We start from the raw sequence: 19,078 nt of genomic DNA on the forward strand, positions 1-19,078 counted from the left end.
AGGAAATGGAAGATTTGCAAAAGAGAGATGAACTAAGACCATATGTAACAGTGATCTCACAAACGAGTGCGTAAAATAGATTTTAGCTGAGTTCTTTTTGATCACATGATGATTAACAGCCAGTATAATTGGCTCATTTGGCATGTAAGCATTGAGATGCAAAGCAATTTTTTTCTGGTCATTTCAAAGCCATGCGCAATCTTGACTCCACCAATCAAAAACCATGTGCTTTGATTGAAATTTAGTAGTGTGGTTTTTAGCAGATAATTATCACAAGTTCAAAAGGAACGTTTATTTAGAGTTAAATTTAGTCACACTTTGAGGTATGAAAAAGAGTTAAGCACATTTTTATTAGCAGATAAACAAACGCAGTCTACAAATTCCTTGTGTTAACAAGAAACTGAAAAGATGATGTCATTTTAAAAAACTTACCTTCTTAGGTCTAAATCAGTGACAGCCCAAACTTCACTATTCCTAACTCTAACTCCTATTCTGACCCGAGCCAATAAGATGTCATTTTTGGCTTTTATTATATTGTTTTCCCATTGAGGGTAGAAAGAAAATCATAATTTTAACAAACAAGCATAAAAAAATCACAGTTTTTCTAAAAACTCTGTTTTGGTCTCTTCCCAAATATAGAGGTTAGGGTTACCATGACTTCAACCCTAAAAGGTTTAATGAAGCTGTTGATGTCAGCAGTTTTCTTTGCTTACCTGTTTTTAATGAAGGCTTTCTATTTCACGGAATAATCACATAGTTGTTGTTATCTAGTTGAGGAGCGTTGTCCAGCACAGTTTTGTCTCATTTAGTCTGAGTAAACTCTCTACTCAAGAATTAAAGATAAAATACAGTGAGTCAGTCTATCAGGAAGGTTTCCTCTGTAGCTGAAGCTCCTCCTTTGAGCCCTCTGGCTGAGGAGGCTGCTTCGGGTTCTGCCGAGCAGCATGGATACACCCACTTGTGAAACGAAGAGAAATTCCACCCACAAACAATGGGAAACACATCAATGTGTTTCATAAGAAATGAAGACGATACAAAACTAATAACATTTATCAGTGACTCAGCTGTTGGTGTCACTACCCCAGAATCACAGAGAAAATACTATGTAAAACATATCAGTGTGGGTGTGAAACTTCACTAGTTCATTCAGTTCATCTTGTGCACATGAATAACCAGACATCAGTTTGGAAACAGAACTTCCTTCTGTGCCGCCCTAAATCTCCACCTAATCTTTTCTTTTTTAGCAGCTTAATTATGACTTCATCACCTGGCAATCTTTTCATGGGCAGATTCCTGTCATCCGCACACCTATCAGGTCAGACAAGAACTCTGATTAAAAACGGTTGCATTTAAATAATGTGGTGTGTCTGCAATCCTGACACTAAGGTGTTACAACAGTTGTCATGGAAAACAAGTGTGAATCAGTTTGGTTGGTGATTGTTGTCTTAGGGTTTTCCCAATCTTACCTAAACGCTCCCTCCTCAGTGTTTGTAGCAGTTTGGAGGCATAAACTGTGGCTCCTCTCTGTCTTACATCCCTACATGTACATAGTAGCAAATTATATGCATAAGATGGGATGTTTTCTGTTTCTTTGTGTGAAAATGTGTGTCATCACCATCAACATGAATCTGAATCAAAATACCTGTTTATCTGAACATCCCAGCCGGGCTCACAGCTCTTAAGCCAAAGAGCTCATAAATCAAGGTTGTTTTGTAATATTCTAGATAATATTCTTATAAAGAGTGCATATTTTCCTTTTTATTCCTTCCCTTGTTATCTCTGATCCCGTAAAAACCTCCGCAGGATTGTGACACATTGTGCCTCAAGTATTTGAAGTATTTAGGCAGCTGCAGCTAAGAGTACAAATGGTTGTAAATGTGTGCTGTATGTTAGTGTTAGGACCCTTTGGTCCACAGTAAGTAACTTTTGGTTCCCGGCTTCCAAACGTTTCAGAAACCTAGCTTGTTCTCGATCAACTGTAAATTAGATAATAATGGACATTATTAGTTGTTCATGTCATAATGTGGGCTGTGAATAGTGTCGGCATACCCGATTAATTAAAAACTGAGAGCTTAAATACACAATAATCATCTGATATTCTGGTAACAGACTGAAGATGTGATCGTTTAGCTCCTTGCTCCTTTAGAACAGTTAAACCTTTAGTAGTAATGAAAACTTTCCTTACTATTACAGTTGTGGATGCACGTGGTTAAGGTTTCAAAGAATGTGGTCAGTGTTTGTGTGTAAGTAATCTCTGTGAGTTGAAAGGTCCAACTGCTCCAAACCCCGTTTCCAGCTATTTTCTTTCCTGCCCTAGGCTTCAGATGACCTCAGTGAGAGTGGATATGCTTCTGATCATCTCAGACCTTCTGCTTGTTAAAGAGGCAATCACGCAGTATTTCAGTTACAAAGATGACAGGACTGTTTCAAAAATGGTAGGAATAAAGTTTTATTTTTCATATGAAGGGGTGTTTTGGATTTTTCTTCTTTTACAAGTAGTATGTTTTTGATAAAACTTGCAAAAAATCTTCTAGCATATTCCAAGAATGATGGACATGAAGAGAAGGGGATTTATTGCTGAATGTTAAAATGAGGACACGTTTTTTATTTCATTTTATTATTGTTATTATTATTATTTTTTTCACCGAGTGGAAAAAAAAGATTTGCTTGCTGCTTTTTCCATGCACCCAACTACCAGTACCACTAGGACATGCAGGGGATTTGGGGTTGAGAGGAGGGGAGGAAGATGAGGAGTAGGAGGAGGATAGGTTGGTAGGTAAAAAAGACAAACTGCTTGACAAACAAACATGAGAGGGGCTGTGTGAGTGTGTCTGTGTATGCACGGTTTTGTGTGTCTGTGTGCTCAGTGTGTGTGCTTCATTGTGGATATGGATGTACGTGCGTGAGAGAAGTACGTGTGTTCGTAAAAAAGGTGGGTGGGAAGCGCGGGGGAGGGGTGGGGTGGGGTCGAGGAGAAAGAGGGTGGGGTTGTCAACAATTCGACTAGCTCTAGAAGCACACTATCCTCACTTGCAGTAATTTCAAATCGTTTGCAAATCCCAGATTGATTACAGTGATAGTAAGACAAAACTAGCCAGACCACTGGGCCGTGAACCCAAATTGTATTTTCATATCATACGATTCCCCCTAAATCTGAGGGGATAATTTCTATATCTGTGATCCATGCATTGCCTGTGTGGGGGGAAAAAGAAAGAAAACAAAACTCTACATATTGGAAATGAAGTCTAATCGGGACACATTGTATCTAACACAGTATCATTTTCCTCAGTGAACTTCAAAGGGTCTCTCTAAGGGTCTCAGAACCTGATGTACATCTGCAGTGGAAGAATTTCTGACATGATCGGACTACTGGTAGTGTGCTGTTTGGTTTTACTCACTGGACTTAACTTTGTCTGCTAGTTGCTTCTGTAGGAGGGCGAGGAAGACGTGACGGTGAGGTTGCGATGTGGTGGGTGGAAGGGGCAGACAGAGACACACATAACAGATCATTCAGTCAGTCAGTGTGACCAAGCAAATAAAGTTCAGTTGATAAAAGGTATAGGAATGCAAATCAAGGATGCAGTAATCAGGATTATCATATACAACCGTGTGAGCTAACTAAAAAGGTAGAATCAGCCTCGGAAACTCTCTTCCCAGCAATGTGAACCCGCACATGGTGCTTCTTCCCGATCGGAGCAGCACCGTCACTAGTGTGGCAAAATGTGAGCCCACGTAGCTTTCGGTGGGATATCCTTTTTTAAAAAGAAAACAAACACATTTTTTTTTTAAAAGGAAAAAGAGCGAAAATGGGAAACCCAGAGGGAGATCCACCTTTCAGTGGTGGGGGCAGAATTCCAAGGTTACGCCCCTGCATCAGAGCGCAAACAGATGCCGTCTCTGCACAACTTCATCTTTTTAACACGGCTACACACATGCTCACTTAAACGCACACATAACTTCTTGGAGTTAAAGAAAAAAAGTAACTGAATCCGCCTACTGATTCCAAAAGTTTAATCAAACGCGTTGTTTACCGTCCTTTAGCCACAAGTAAGCGCGAGAAACCTGATAGATGGCGAAAAGAAGGGGAGTGAGGGGATGTCGATCTGACCTGCGAACTGAACTGTGACTGAGATGACGTGCGTTCTCTGCTTTGAGTCTTTTTGGCTGTGATGTGATGGGGAAGTCCTGAGACACAGTGCGGCTCTAAGCTGCTGGCATAGGAAACGAGCGGGCTAGGCAGTCCACGGGAGGCCAGAGTCAGGCTGGATTACAACTGGATTGGTTAGGTTCGGTTTGGATCGGCAGCTCCCTGGCCAATGACTGCTCACGGAGGGAGGTTCTTACAGTGCAATGGAGCTTCTGGCAGCGTGAGGATCGATGGAGAGGAGCGTGACAGTCAAACAACAGAGATCACACCCTCCACGGTGAACAGAGGCGCCAACCGAATGAGGCTTCATGAGGCGTGCAGAATGGATACAGGCACGCACACACACACACACACACATACAGTACACGCACACTACAACCACCACCAATGTCATGGCAGCACCCTGAATACCTACACGAGGAATCTGGAGTCACTTTCCCTCGACAACTCCCCAACGTTCCTGCTTTTACAGAAATAACAAGAAATGACTGACAGGCAGCGAACGAGGACATAAATGACCGATGTGTGTTCATCCGAGGAAACTACCCTACACATCTTGGTTGCGTCAGTGACTAAATGTCCCTGTGAAACGAGCGCATCGCGTGGGTCATACTCATGTAAACAGACACCTTTTACACAGGAGGAATCAATATTGCATGATGACATAATCAGATCACAGTTCAAAAAGAGGAAGATCCCAAATCAGAGAAACAAACCAAAGCAAAAGGAGGAAGAGGGTTGGTCTCTATAAAAACGAGGAGTCTTTATAAGAAAGGCTACAAAAACTCAATGGGACCTCCAACTTCAGCATACAGCAAAAGGCACCACAATATTATTCTATTTATCTAACTTGTGAAAAAATTGGCACGTAATTCTCTTATTTTTTTCATCTCTCATAATGCTGTAAATCAAAAAACTTTACATATAAATATCCCCTCCCCCCCGTTATAAAAAAAGTCTTTGCTGTTAGCTAGTAGACAATTTTTGCTGAAATGAAAATAAATATTTCATTTGTTTAGAATATCTGTCTGTTATACAAAATAAAAATATTTCTCCTAGGTGCAGGTCTCTAGTCCACGGGTTGTGTGTAAGAGGAAGGGGAGTGTGTGAAGTGGAGAGGGCGGGAGGTGGCGGGGGTGTAATGGTGGGCGTCGGAGGGAGGTTAAGTCTTAAAGGGGCATGTTGTCAGCCTTGGAGCGCTGCGACTGGGAGCCGCGGCTCTGCCCGTTGCTGCGCGTCCCTGGCCGACTCAGCCCGCGGTGAGTCCGTGTGTCTGCACCGGATGACGAACGGAAACCCGGGACATTTAGAGGCGGGTCCATGTTCATGTTCTGCATACTGAGGAAAGGCGTGCTCTCCCCGTGACCATCCTCTTCCTCCTCGTCCTCTTCCTCCTCTTCTGACTGGCTGAAGCTCTGTGAGCTGTAGTCCCGTAAACCCGCCGAGCGCTGTGAGATATGTCCGTTGAGTCGGTTGCGTCGCGGGCGACGCCGGCTTCTGATGGGTTCCCGTGAAGAGGCATACTCCTGTGTCGTCTCATAAGCCTCGTCATCGGGGAGCCGGTAGGGGCTGGACGGTAGACTTCCTGTGCTCTCTGTCAGGTAGGGTCGTCGAGGACGTCGGGGCTGCCTGTATAAACTTCCATCCTGAAACAGAGAAAACACAGATTTCTTAGAATGGCTGAACAAATTTATTGACCCACTGGTGTGTTGGTCTGCCTATGCATACAAGAGAAGGCGATCCTGCTGTGAAGCCTTCAACTGAGCACACTTCACCATGTATATCAAGAGACTGCATGCTCACATGGTAGCAGCTTGCTAATCACAAGGTGGATTTGGCCTAAAACTTACACTTCAATATCCTCCCAATTTACTCACCTGGGGACCATAATTTACAACATTAAGCATTAAGTTAATGTTGTATTTTACAAGACGTAATTTTAGCAACTGAGATCATAAAGCTATAAGAAAGTTGTTTAATGATGTCATAAATCAGGAAAGATGAAGCCCCTTTTTCTTTGTACACTTCTGTTTGTAACCAGTCACCCCCTGCTGGCAATTAGAAAAAAAAAAATACAGGTTTAAGGCACTCCAGGCCCTTTGGCTTTCAATCCAGTTCAGTTAATATAGCACAAAATCACAATAACAGCTGCCTCGAGGCATTTTATATTGTAAGGTAAAGACCATACAATATTATGAGGAAAACACCAACAATCAGCAGGGCCCCTTTGAGGAAGCACTTGGTGACAGTGGGAAGAAAAAACTCCCTTTTAACCAGAGCCAGGCTCAGCCGTCTTCTATGTCAAAGCCATCTGTTTAGTACATCAATCTTTTGGTGACTTTTGGACATTAGGCAGCAGTTACTGTTTGTGTGCTAGTTTTGTGATGCTATTCTGTCCGTGCCACAGCAAAAACCATTATATTTCACAATAACCCCACAGAAGGTTGAATGCGACTTCACGAGCCTTGGCTCGGCTTTGTTGTCAGCAGTATCGGTGCACAGAAAGTAAAGAAAGACACCTCTGTACAGCCTGCATTCAAACACATGCTGTAGGGAGAGAATATGTTAGTCATGGTGGCTTGTTTACTTCTGGTAAATCAATTATACATATGGTTTGTGCTGAACATGCAAACATTATAAGGAAAATGAACTTGGGGACAGTGAATGCCCACACAGAGACTGCAGGTTACATGCTAAGTTCTTCTTATAACTAACAGATTTTTTTTTTTAAAACAAAGAATTTTTTATATCTTCAATAACAGTAAAGCTGGGGGGAACAGACATGTGCTTTTGATATAGACTATATATTGTATATAGGCTTACGTACATCGGGGCACCGTAACAGCGGTTGGTCATCGTCTCTGTGGTAGGCGGCAGCAGCAGGTGGAAGGGAGAGGGCGTGGCTTGTGTTGGGCGAGGTGATCTGAAAAGTGGGAACCTGGGGAGGCAGCGGGGGGTAGTGGAACTCCACAGGAGACAGGCGTGCTGGCGTGGTCAGTGCAGACACATACCTGGATGAGGTTAGAAAAACACAAAAAATAACCACAACTGTGTGCATTTTTACCTTTAACAGATGCTCATATCTGGTGAACACAATGTTCTCACTTTAACAATGCACTTAGTAAGTGTGCACTCCTGCATTATTGAGGCGCTCAGCTGCACCATCGGTTTAATCATGATATTTTGAAAGAGGTCACACATCTGTCTGTTCCCTGAAAAGCACCATAACACACACAAAAACCAGCCCTCATTGTGATCTGTAAGTCTTTGAACTATGGAAGGAAAAAACTTCAAACAGAAACAACAGAAGCAACCAACTGGCTCAGGTCCCCCCATTATGTGGCAACAAACCTGCTTAGTCAATCACAAGAGTATAAAAGACATTACTGCTCATGTGCATTCACTCCAACAAGAACTGAATGACTCCTGCCGCTCACTGAATTCAGCTTTACTTGTGCATCCATGTCCCATATTCTGAAATACTACTTATTTATTATTATGCAGTATTAACATCCATCCATTCATTTTCTTCCGACCAAATGAAGGTCATGGGGAAGCTTGAGCCTACTTCAGCTGTGATAGGGAGAGGAATGAGGTCCACCCTGGACTGGTCACCAGTCTATAGCAGAGCTAAAGCTGGTTTTATGGTCGAGCAGAGGTAGTGTGCTCGCTGTCCGCTCTAGTCCAGAGATAAGCCCGTCTGTCTGAAGTGAGCTCTGTTGTCAGATAGAGGCAGTGTAAGTGTGTGGTATGATGAGCCTTGGGCCACTCTTGCTTGTACTGTTGTTGATCCATGAGCCAGACGCGGAGGAGAGAAGTTATAATATGCAAAGAGCTGAAGTGCAACTGAGTGTTAAATACAATGAGAAGTGTCACTGCAGCCTCAGTCTGTGCTTTTCATGTTGTAGTTTTTGATCTTTGAACTTTTTTCAGGGTTCTCCTGTTCCGATGAACTCTGCTGTCGCCCCGTTTCTCTTCTCTTTACAAAGTCATGGGTGAAAAAAATAAATAAAAGATGTCACACCTGTGTATCAAAACTAGGTGAGTAGAATCACCTAAACAACAACAAACATATAATAATAATAATAATAATAATAATAATAATAATAATAATAATAATAATAATAACAATAATAATAATAATTGAATTGAATGTAATTGCCTTCACCACCGCTTTATCTTTTTACACATTATTATTAACAGTGTCTGGGTGATATAGTTCTTAAAAAGACTAAAAAAAGAAAGTCCTAGCAATTAATTGCCACTTGGTGTCGCCAGAGAGTAAAGGGCCTACTGTAGCAAGAAGCACAGCCAAGAAAAAGTGTTTAAGAGCCACTGAGCAAGTTCCTTCTCCCTCCAAACCACAGTGCCCACCATTTCCACTTTCTCTACCTGTCACTGTGAGGTGAGTCTCTTAGAGAATCGTAGGAGTCCCCGTACTGCATTCCCGGTCCCGACGCATCCGTACAGCCCCAGTGGGCGGCCCTCCTCGCCATGCATGCTGGGCTGCTGCACTTACTGGTTCCCACAGAGCTGGAGAGCCCACCTGACTGGCAGTCTGAGTTCATACTCTCTGTTCGCTCCATGCTCCACGTGTGCTCCTCGTGTCTGCAGGACGAGTTTAGAAGGTTATGACAGCAGCGGGGAGGAAGGGGGATACTAAGGGAGACTGAAGTTAATACACTGATCCCAACGACACACAACAGTCAGCTGTGTTAAGCATGAAAACAGAGCATCAGGACTCGTTTGTGTTGTGTTCAAGGTGGTTAAAGCTACCCCGTGTAGCTGCTGTACTTTGTTGTGCAGATATGTGCTTGCCGTGTACTGAAAGCTATTCATAGCAGATGGAGTGGATGTTATTACAGTGATCTAGCAGGCATGCCAAGCTAGGCCAAAGCAGCAGGCAGTACCACAGATAAGGGGCACAGGGTGTGCCCAGTGGCTGTGGTTGCAGTTAGAGCTCAGTTAATGAGTTATTACTCTGCCCTCTGGTGGTGAAGTGACTAATCAATCTGCAACTATGGAGAATCTTTTCTGTTTTAGCTGCAATTTGCTTAGTTAGCTCTAGCAATATAAGGTCACACAGACAGTTTATATTGTATTTTATATACCTGTATTGTGAAGCTTATCTTCACAATACTTTTAAGCTTGAGGGCGAGAGCTCAAAGTGGCACAAGTTGATATCCTATGACTTCTGTAAATTTAAAGAAAAAACATTTTGTTTTTCCCTTTGTTACCTTTGCTACATTCGTTCGTATTATATTGTATTATATTCAGGAAATTATTTACTTTAAAAGTAAAATTTGAAGTGAAACTGACCGTATCAACTATACAACACAGACCGTGATTTCTGCAAATCCTCGGAAAACATTGCATATAAGATTCTTATCAGGTCCTGTTGGTACTGTGGGTACGAGGTAATAAAGGAGTAAAACCTTTCAGTATGTGCATAAGTAATGAGTACCTTCAGAATATTTTGAAGGACAGGAGAAACAAATTACACTGTATTCGTAAGTACTTGGTACATGCACATCCTGCAGTTCCTTACAGAGCTTAACAATTTTATCATAAAAAAGAAAACACAAATATTTTTGAAATCTGTCAAAAACCTGTGAAAAAATACAATTTTTATACCCAAACTTTGACACTTAAATCAGAAAATAAATCAAACGTGACATTCAACCACTAAAACTCATTTTTCTGTTAAGTAGGAACAATTGCATATATCTGTAATTTGGTATCTTAATCTTAAAAATAAAATGTGCTTCTCCTCATTTACTGTAAAACAGTCAATCTTGAAATTCATGGATAACAACAATAATTCTATCTTAGCATTAAAGTGATCGTGTCGATTAAAGAGCTTGCACAAACTGGTGGATCAACCATTACAGAAAAAATGATTCTGGTAATTAACCAATAATGTTAAATTAGTGCAACTGCGGCATGAACCTTACACTCGATGATGTTCTATTAAATTTGTTATGCACTGTAAAGTACGTACGACAGCCCCCAGTGGATTTCCCAGATGTAGTAGTCACAGACCAATAACAATCCGATTATTTTGACTGAGGGTTGAATTGTGTGAACATTGTTTTAGTATGCTGCCCACCTTTATCTGTTTGGTGTTTACAAGAATGTCTGCAACAGCTCAAAGATAAAATGTGCTCCAAGTGGACAAAGACTAAGGATTAGGAGACCTGTTCTTTTGCTTGGATTATGTGTCCATCCTGACTGCAGTGTGTGTACCTGGAGGCATGTGAGGCAGTGGTAGAGTGGTGGGAGCGGGTCGACATTCGACTGCCTGCATAGTTGCCTGCACCCTCGGCTCCGTGGCTGATCACGCACTCGGTCGTAGGGACGCTCTTGGAGATGTACTGAAAAAATAAAACATAAAAGGCGTTTGATTGTTTTGTTACCTTCAAATCAAAGCAAAAACAAACATATGGACAGGGAATTTTAAATGTAACTACATCAGGGCGTTCTGCTCTTTCCTCTTCACTGTTTTCAGCTTTACGTTTATGCTGACTCATGCCTATTGTATCTCCACCAGGATGCTAGGTGTTTTCTGCCCTCTCTTTAACATGTAGCTAGCTGCGTGACACCAGAATTTCCCCATGTAGTCAGTGAATCACCGTTTTACTCACATAAACACTTTGCTGAAGGCAGGCCTTAACTCAAGTTTTAAATCGAAGTCACGAAGCTAAAAAAAAACTCCAGCAGGAACATGAACCAGCTGAGTCTCTGTTGGTTTCTGAACATCCAGTCCTCCTGTCTTTTTCCTCTTCGGTCGGTCATTAGCATTAATGAATATGTGAGGGTTTTCTGGACTTCTTGACACCCAAATCCTATTTCTGGGATGGGTATATTTAATTAAAAGCACTGATATATCTGGTTTTATTTTAATAAATGCTGCGGGGCTTTGATATAGTGGATTTTTATGCTATATCAGATCAGTAGCTATGCTTGTAAATTAATTGCTGTTGAATCGCACAGCAAAAAGTCAAATGAAATCAATTTGTTACAGTTGCAAACACTCTGGTTTCAACTTAACTCATTCACTGCCAGCCATTGGCAGTGAATGAGTTAAACCCATTGACTCATACACTGCAATTGACGGCTATAGACGTCAATGGCAGTGAATGAGTTAAGCTTAAACAGCTTCTCTGAAAGTAATGATAATTTGCAAAAACAAACTAAAATTAGGGCTCCACTCAGCTGAGTGTTATTATTGTTTGGACTCACGTCAACCATGGGGATCTCCTCAGGACCAGGGCCAGGATGATTTGGCCCATTAGCCAACATGCGGTTTGGCTGCTCCACACACTGATTCTGGTTTTGGTGTAGGTGACTCTGCATCTTCTTCCTCTGCTTCCTGGACGGGTGGTGATGATGAAGGAACAATAAGAGATCTACCAAACCGATGTCCTCTCTTACTACTGAATTCAAAATATGTGAGGGGACGTGGTAGAACATGAGTCAATAGAATTTAGCTGGCAAAATGTGAATTAAATGTATTTATATATTACTATTGTACTTACAGTCAATGTAAGATGCCTGCACAAAAGCGTTTTTTTGGTCTATAAGATGGTAGCAGTTTCAAGATGCCTTCCGCCAATCATGTTATTTAGATGACAATGTTCAAATATGGTACTGTGCAAAAGTCTAAGTAGTTTAGTCATTTAAAAAAATAGATTTGAGCAAATGTTCTCCAAGCTTTCTCGTGGTTTTTCAAAGTTTTTCTTCAAACATTGGCTGCTTTTTCATTTATTTTTGTTTCCACATAACAGAGAACTTAGCAAAAAAACTAACTTTAAATTGTATCTCTACGCTCTTTGTTACAAACAGGCTGTCACAAAACGAAATCACGTTCTTATTTCTTTAGTTGAATCTATGCAAAAGATCAAGTCTGACCAATTTAAAATAATCTTTTTCACCAAAAACTTAATTTTAATACATCTGTTTGCTAAAAAAGTGTCCATGAAAAATTTGAGGAAACTAGACAAGTAAAGGGCAAAACACAAAATAGCAAGCCTAAAACAACATCTATATTATGGACAGTATGTGAAAGTCACGTCCTTAAGAAACAGGCCCTTCACCATTCAGAAACGGTCTCAGTGGAAGACTTGCTGTCAAGAAGCCATTAAGGAAGGAAAACAAGGTGAAACGGATAAAGTCCGAAAATTACATAAGAGCTGGACTGAGGATCAGTGGCAACAGGTGTGATGGAATCATGAAGCCAAACTTGAAACTGTTGGTTCAAATGATTGTCAAATGTATCCTATATGGAAGACGTCAGTAGAGCGGGACGACAGTGAGTGTCTAGAGTTATCTGTAAAACACGGTGGAGGCTCTGTCTTAGTGTCGGCTGCATTTCAGTCGGTGGTGTTGGGAATCATGTCATAACTGCTGGAAGTATGAACACCATTATCATCCATTATGCAATACCATTGGGAAATCATCTGATTAGAAATGGCTTCATTTTTCCACATGTTAATGATCCTGAATACACTGCTAGTATAGTAAAAGCATAGTGGATAAAAAACACACAATGAAACACTGTCAGGCATGGATTGGCCTCCCCAGAGCCCAGACCTCAACTTTACTGAAGCAGTGTGGGACCATCTTGACAGAGAATGTAGCAAAAGTCAGAAACATCCAAAGAAGAGCTTTAAATGTCCTTCAAGAAGCTTGGAGAACTATTCCTGAAGACTACTTAAATTAAGGTGGTAATATCAAATATTGGCTTTTAAGCGCATTGGGATTTCTTTTTGTCTTATGCACTGCATTTACGTTTAATTTTGCAAATGTTTTAGAAAATCGCAGCACTTATTTTTCCTAGCAGAATACAGTGGTTTGAGATTTTTGCACAGTACAAATTTTTCACAAATAAAGATGCAGCTTCTTTTTTTCTTTAAATAGAGCACTCTAATAATGTCTTAATTAATAATATTTCAGTTCCAGAGGACAATTTCTGCAGAACAAATGCTTTCAGTCAAAGTTACTTAACATGCATGCAATATAAGGCTTCTGATTGTAATAGAGTACTTTTAGGTCTTTGTAATGGCACTTTTGCTTTTAACTTAAGGGTTAATTCAAAGGTTTTGAGTCTTTTGTATACGGTGGAATTGTTTCTTTTTGCTTCAAAGACATACTTTGTTTTGCAGTAGGCCACCACACAAACGATGCCAACCACTAACAACGCCACACAGATGCCTGTGATCGTCAGCACCCGCCTCTGGTAGAGCTCCTCAGCCTCTGTGGATGCAAATATGCAAACACATACACACACATTCAAACGCACATTTTACCATACCAAAAATACACACGCACACACGCGCACACACACACACACACACATACAGCATGAGCACTATCCCATCTATGGCAACTAAAGAAACTGTTGTCCTCACTATGATCTGCTGTCATCGTGTCCCTGTGCTGTCTCTGTTCTATCAAATCACATGCCTTGGACTTTTAACGTTCTTGCAGTCACACAGTACTACACAACAAAGAGGAGTAATTATACAGTCTCACGACTATCATGAGGAAAAGCTGAGATGTAAACCTACAACCTGGCACAGACTTCCTGCTGTCTTAAACAAGTTTGTAATGGCCATGGGGATGTAATGCCACAGATGGCACTGGAAAAGATCTGATGCCATGCCTGTATGAATGGAGTCACACGAGACAAGTTGTCAAGATGGGGGAAAAAAAAAATCAGGGTTAACACCACAGCGGCCCGAGAACCAGATGAAAGTTTGGTATTCACATAGCTCGCCATCAGCATCACAAACACAGGATTTTTTGAATTAAAACAAGTTGACACCAGATTGAATGTTTTGCTGCCCTCTGGTGGTGTGACCTATTACAGCCCAACAGCGATGTCACAATTTACCACCTTAACCTTAAGTTGAAGCTAAAAAGCGAAACATTTTTATCAAAGAAAAAGGTTTAAATAGCACCCATGGTGTTATGGTGTTTATTTTGTTATTTTACAATTTTACAATAATCTAATTCATAGCTCATATTCTTGGGAAAAACTGTGAACGACTATACTGTTTCTTTAACGTGCAAATCTCCTGCAAGAGTTCTTGTACATTGGGAAAGTAACCAATTTCAATTTAAACGGACTCAACAGTACAGGTGTGGAAGTCGCCGTGGATCACATTAAACTTTATTTAGTTCATAACACAATATGGTGATGGCGCGTGAATCTTGTAGTGAATCCAATTCAGATTCTGGGGGCTGCTGCGGTGTAACACTCTGTGTCAGAACGAAAAGCACAAAACACAGTGCAACAAATAAACAGAACGTGAGAGGGAAGAGAGAGGGAATAAAAGCAGGAAAAGCAAAGTGGTGAAAAAGGAGGAAGCAGAAGGAAATACACAGAGGGAAAGGAAAGAGGCTGCAAGGGGAGCAGGGGCGTGTCCAGGAAAAAGGCCCAGGAGAAGAAAGAGGCCTGCGGGAACCAAAGACTGACCTGACTTTGTCCCCTTATCAACTAACTGGATTATCGAGGTCACTGCATTGTTAGTTACGGCCAAATTAACAGTAACTAACAGTAACTTTTTGTTTTCATCAACCTAAATCAGTGTCAGTGCGCCCCAGGGCAGCTGTGGCTACAATGTAGCTGTACCAGTGTGTGAATGTGTGTGTGAATGGGTGTAGATGTAGTGTAAAGCGCTTTGGGGTTCTTAGGGACTAAGTAAAGCGCTATACAAATACAGGCCATTTACCATTTAAATCTTCTGCAACACAAATATTTGTTTGTTCAAATGAGTTTCTTCTCAGTTTACATTAAAACTAATGCCGTTCAGTGGTGCCTGAAACCTATCATTAAACCTGCCAAACAAAACAAAAACTCTAGACACGCCACTGAAAAGAAGGGAAAGGGGGCGGCGGGGGGGGGGCACGAGGACAGTCTTTAAATAAAGGGCCTCTGTAGGGATTGACGAGCCTACGAGAGCCTCGGCCCGGCATTGTGTGTGTGTCACAGGGTACTGATACAGAAAGGCAAAAGGAAATGGGAAGGCAAGCTCGCTGGCACAGTGGGGCCAGCAGCGATCGTGATTTAGGACAGGCAAGCTCTTGACTCTGACACTGAGTCAATCAAGGGCATAATAATAAGGACAGACTATGTAGTCAGGCTTTTTTTGCTGGCTTTTGGCAGTGCTTTGCAAAAATGCTCGTAGCTTGCATGTTTTTGTTCGACGGGCTGCTGAAACCAATATGCACACTGCCAAAGCCTGGCGGACGAGCCAGTTACTTGTATTTATCAATGATGCAAAACATTCGCTGATTTTTCTTTTGGAGCAAAGAGGCAGCTTTTTGCTTTTCTGATATGGTGTCCAGATAAACAGTTTGGAGTCGTATCAGGAGCCCCTTACACTGAGTTTGAATGCACCTCTGCACGTTCTCTTATTATTGTATCCCTTCCCAATGAATTTGTCTCTTTCTCTAGTGTTGTTACACCAAAAAAAGAAGAGTGCATGCAAAGACGGGAGGTTAGGTGTCTTAAAACCAAGTTAGTGGGCAGGAGAAAAAGAAGGACAGGTTGTGAGAGACCCAGTTGTTGGTTTTAGAGAGAAGATGGCACAATAATGTGTGACTGTGAGAGGATCTTGGCACATCCTTTAAGCACAGCAAAATGAATAATAATGTTCCATACCCATAAATTCAATTCTGAGAAGCTCTGCCAGCGCAGAAAGTTGTCGTGGTAAAAGGAAAGAGACACATAGGGTCAGGTGTAATGTCCACTTTGGAGCAGATATATTATTTCCATGTCCTGCATATGCTGAACCAGGATATAAGTTAATTATAGAGTGACTGACACGCGTACCGTCTAGTAACAGACAGACAACTCAGACAGCCTCAGCTCTGTGATCCCCAGAAATGACAGGAAAAACTAAACAAAAAAAGAAAAACCCAAACAAACGAAGCCAAAAAACAGGCAGAAATCAAACACGAAGGGAGAAAATGAACCAAAAGCAGAAGGAAAGAGAAACAGCAGGCAGGAAAAGGCATGCAGAGAAAGACTGACAAAGACAGCAAGACAAGAAGCCACATCACTTACTGCTATATTTACTAGACCTCATTTCTGGAGTAAACAACATTGGACAGAAACAAAATAAAAAAGGACAAAAAATAAGACAAAAAAGTAAAGAAAACAAACGATAAAAGCAGTGAGTTTCTCTCCAACATAAAAACACAGTACAGTCGATGAGGCCGACACAACAAATGGGGGTGGGTGCTGTAACTCATTCGCCTAATGGCAACTGTGTGCCTTTGTACTGATTACAGCATACCTTCTGTATAACGCTGCTCTTAGAGACTCTCATAGGATTTACAGAGAGATCATCTCAGCATTCCCAATATTTCTGGCCTCACATGCATTACTGGCCAGAACAGTCCACCCTAACTTTTAACTTCTGTAACCTTGAGCACTGTGTGTTAATACTGCTAGAAAATGACACAAATTGATTTAAAACAGCAGAGGGTGTTCCTTCACCGTCACAGTGCAAAAGAAAACACAGACAGACTTCAGCATGAACACAAGGCTTGATGGTGGGGTCAAAAACAAGCACACGTTACATACAATAAAACCTGTTCTTGCTTTAAATGTGACATTATTCAGTATGGAAACTTCAGCAATAGACAAACAGAAACAAAAGCACAACATGAACGTGAAGCAACACTGTATAACCCCTGGAAACAAGAAGTTTTATCTCGGTGTGATTGCTTGGGCAGCTACAAGAAAGAGCTCGTTTGTTTCTGTACAAAAGAAGCCAGGTGCTAACTTTAAAACTGTTCATTCTTTAAGCAGAGATCTCATCCCATTAATTATGTGCCTGTGCCAATATTGGCCGACTGTGTTTCGCTATCACTGCCCATGCAATCACAGGAGAATGACCAAACACATTTCTTTCATCCCTCTGATTTAAACAAGTGTTCAACATTTTGGGAAATCCACATATTTGACTTCCTGTGCAAGTGGGTTTGGCTATGTGGAAACTGGTCGTGTTTTTAATATGTTTTGATTGCTGATTGGAGCAAAAATGCAAACGATCGGAGAGAAGGGGACGACACAGTCCTGTCTCTCCAGGAAGACATTCGGAGCGTTGCGCTTGGTTGTCACAAATGAAAAATGAGAGCAGGGGAACGGGAGTTTCGCACGTTACATCCCACCCAGCAAAAACCTCTTTGAAAAGACACTGAAAAGACGACCCTGACAGACGTCTAAACAACGCTGATATTTGGTTCAAAAGGAAAAGGTGAAAAGTCGTATTCTTAGGTTGCTGAAAAGACATCTGTTTGCACATCAGTCTGAATTCGTAGTGAACTCCTCTGAAAACGCATAATTTAACCCAGAACCTTCTTGCTGTCAGTAAACACTGAATTTATTAGCCCACCTCTTATGAAAACAAGGAAAAACTGCCAAAAATGATAATGCTATTTATTAGGAAAATAACAAACTAAATTTGTGTTTGGGGCTGCACACTGTGTGTTCAGAAGTGTAGGTAATTTACTCTAAGTAAAAATAACCAAATAACCAAAAATATTAATGCATTTTATATTTTTTCTGATTTTTTTAACAGTAAATTTGAAAATTCAGAGATATAAGCAGTATTTATATTTTAGTATTAAAAAATATAACTTCGATCAAAGTGCTTAGCCATCAGTGCTTAAGCAAAAACTTACCTTGGGTGGCGCTCTAATAAATTTGTACGGTACATGCACTGTATGAACATAACTTAATTTGATTTTTGCCTTGAAGGTAATGCAATACGCAGATAATCACTCAGTGGGCAGGCTGGTGAAAATATGTGGAATTCAAGTCTATGTGAATACGACCTTTCACCTTTTATTCTTCACCTAAATTTAGACTTACAGTCATCGAAAAACAGTCATTTGGTTCTTGATAGATTTTAAAATTAGGTAAATATAAGCTCAGATGAACAACAACACGTGGCATATTAGACTGTGTTATTATTTACTTAACAAAATCTAAGACAAAATGCAGAAGCAGGGAATTCCTTAATTCCTAATTAAGGAATTAGGAGTTCAGAGGTTAAGCACCAGAGGTGCAGCTAATCAAATGCACCAGAAAAACTGATAATCAGCAAGTGTGAGCACCACTATAAAAGCTACATTTTGGCAGTTTGCGGGTCTGGTATTGAGGAAAATCTCGATCAGCTTAAAGATGCAGTTGTTGCTGCCTATCAGTCTGGGAAGGGCTATAAGCTCATTTCCAAACAATTTGAAGTCCATCATTCTAGAGTCAGAAAGATTATTCACAACTGAAAAACATCCAAGACAGCTGCCAATCTTCCCAGGAGTGGACATTAAAGCTAATTCACCCCAGGGTCAGAGTATGTGATGGTCAGAGAAACTGCAAAAAACACAAGAACTACATCTCAGACTCTAAAGGCCTTAGTTAGCATGTTAACTTGTTACAGTACAATTAGAAAACTGAACAAGTCTCATGTTTTGCCAGGAGACAGCCTCCTTTCTGTAAAGAGAGCGAGGCAGTACGGCTTAGATTTCCAGACGTCCAGAACAATGTCTTTTGGACAAACGAGACCAAGGTGGAGATGTTTGGCAACAATGCACCATGTCTGTAGAAAACCAAACTCAGCACAGCAGCACAAACACCTCATAGCAACTGTAAGGCACGGTGGAGGAGGGATGAGGATTTAGGTTTGTTTTGCAGTCTCAGGACGTGGGGACCTTGCACTCATTGAGTCATCTGTGAACTCTTCTCTATACCAAAGTATCCTAGAGTCAAATGTGAGGCCATCTGTCTGACAGCTAAAGCAGAAACTGGGTCATGTAACAGTGAATCCAAGCACAGCAGCAAAACTACAACCAAACTGCTGAAAAAGGGAAAAATGATTACTTAGTTTTTCACTTCCTTTTCACTGAGTGCTTCTG

At 41.1% G+C, this 19,078-nt stretch overlaps 1 protein-coding gene across 1 annotated transcript in view; it reads right to left on the reverse strand.

Moving 5' to 3' along the window:
* Nucleotides 1-5,316: 5,316 nt before the first annotated feature.
* nrg2b (neuregulin 2b) overlaps nt 5,317-19,078 on the reverse strand; it is a 72,696-nt gene continuing 58,934 nt past the window's right edge. Inside the window, exons 6-12 of the mRNA XM_085368443.1 lie at nt 15,816-15,839; nt 13,300-13,402; nt 11,390-11,519; nt 10,394-10,521; nt 8,540-8,755; nt 6,975-7,158; nt 5,317-5,793 (exon numbers count right to left, since the gene is read on the reverse strand). Of these exons, the coding sequence (XP_085224569.1) occupies nt 5,317-5,793; nt 6,975-7,158; nt 8,540-8,755; nt 10,394-10,521; nt 11,390-11,519; nt 13,300-13,402; nt 15,816-15,839 (1,262 nt within the window). The remainder of the gene's footprint in view (nt 5,794-6,974; nt 7,159-8,539; nt 8,756-10,393; nt 10,522-11,389; nt 11,520-13,299; nt 13,403-15,815; nt 15,840-19,078) is intronic.

Source organism: Diplotaxodon limnothrissa, linkage group LG2, assembly GCF_057381915.1.
Source record: "Diplotaxodon limnothrissa isolate DT_005_m linkage group LG2, D_limnothrissa_male_GT1.1, whole genome shotgun sequence".
In the NCBI taxonomy this organism is placed as follows: domain Eukaryota; kingdom Metazoa; phylum Chordata; class Actinopteri; order Cichliformes; family Cichlidae; genus Diplotaxodon; species Diplotaxodon limnothrissa.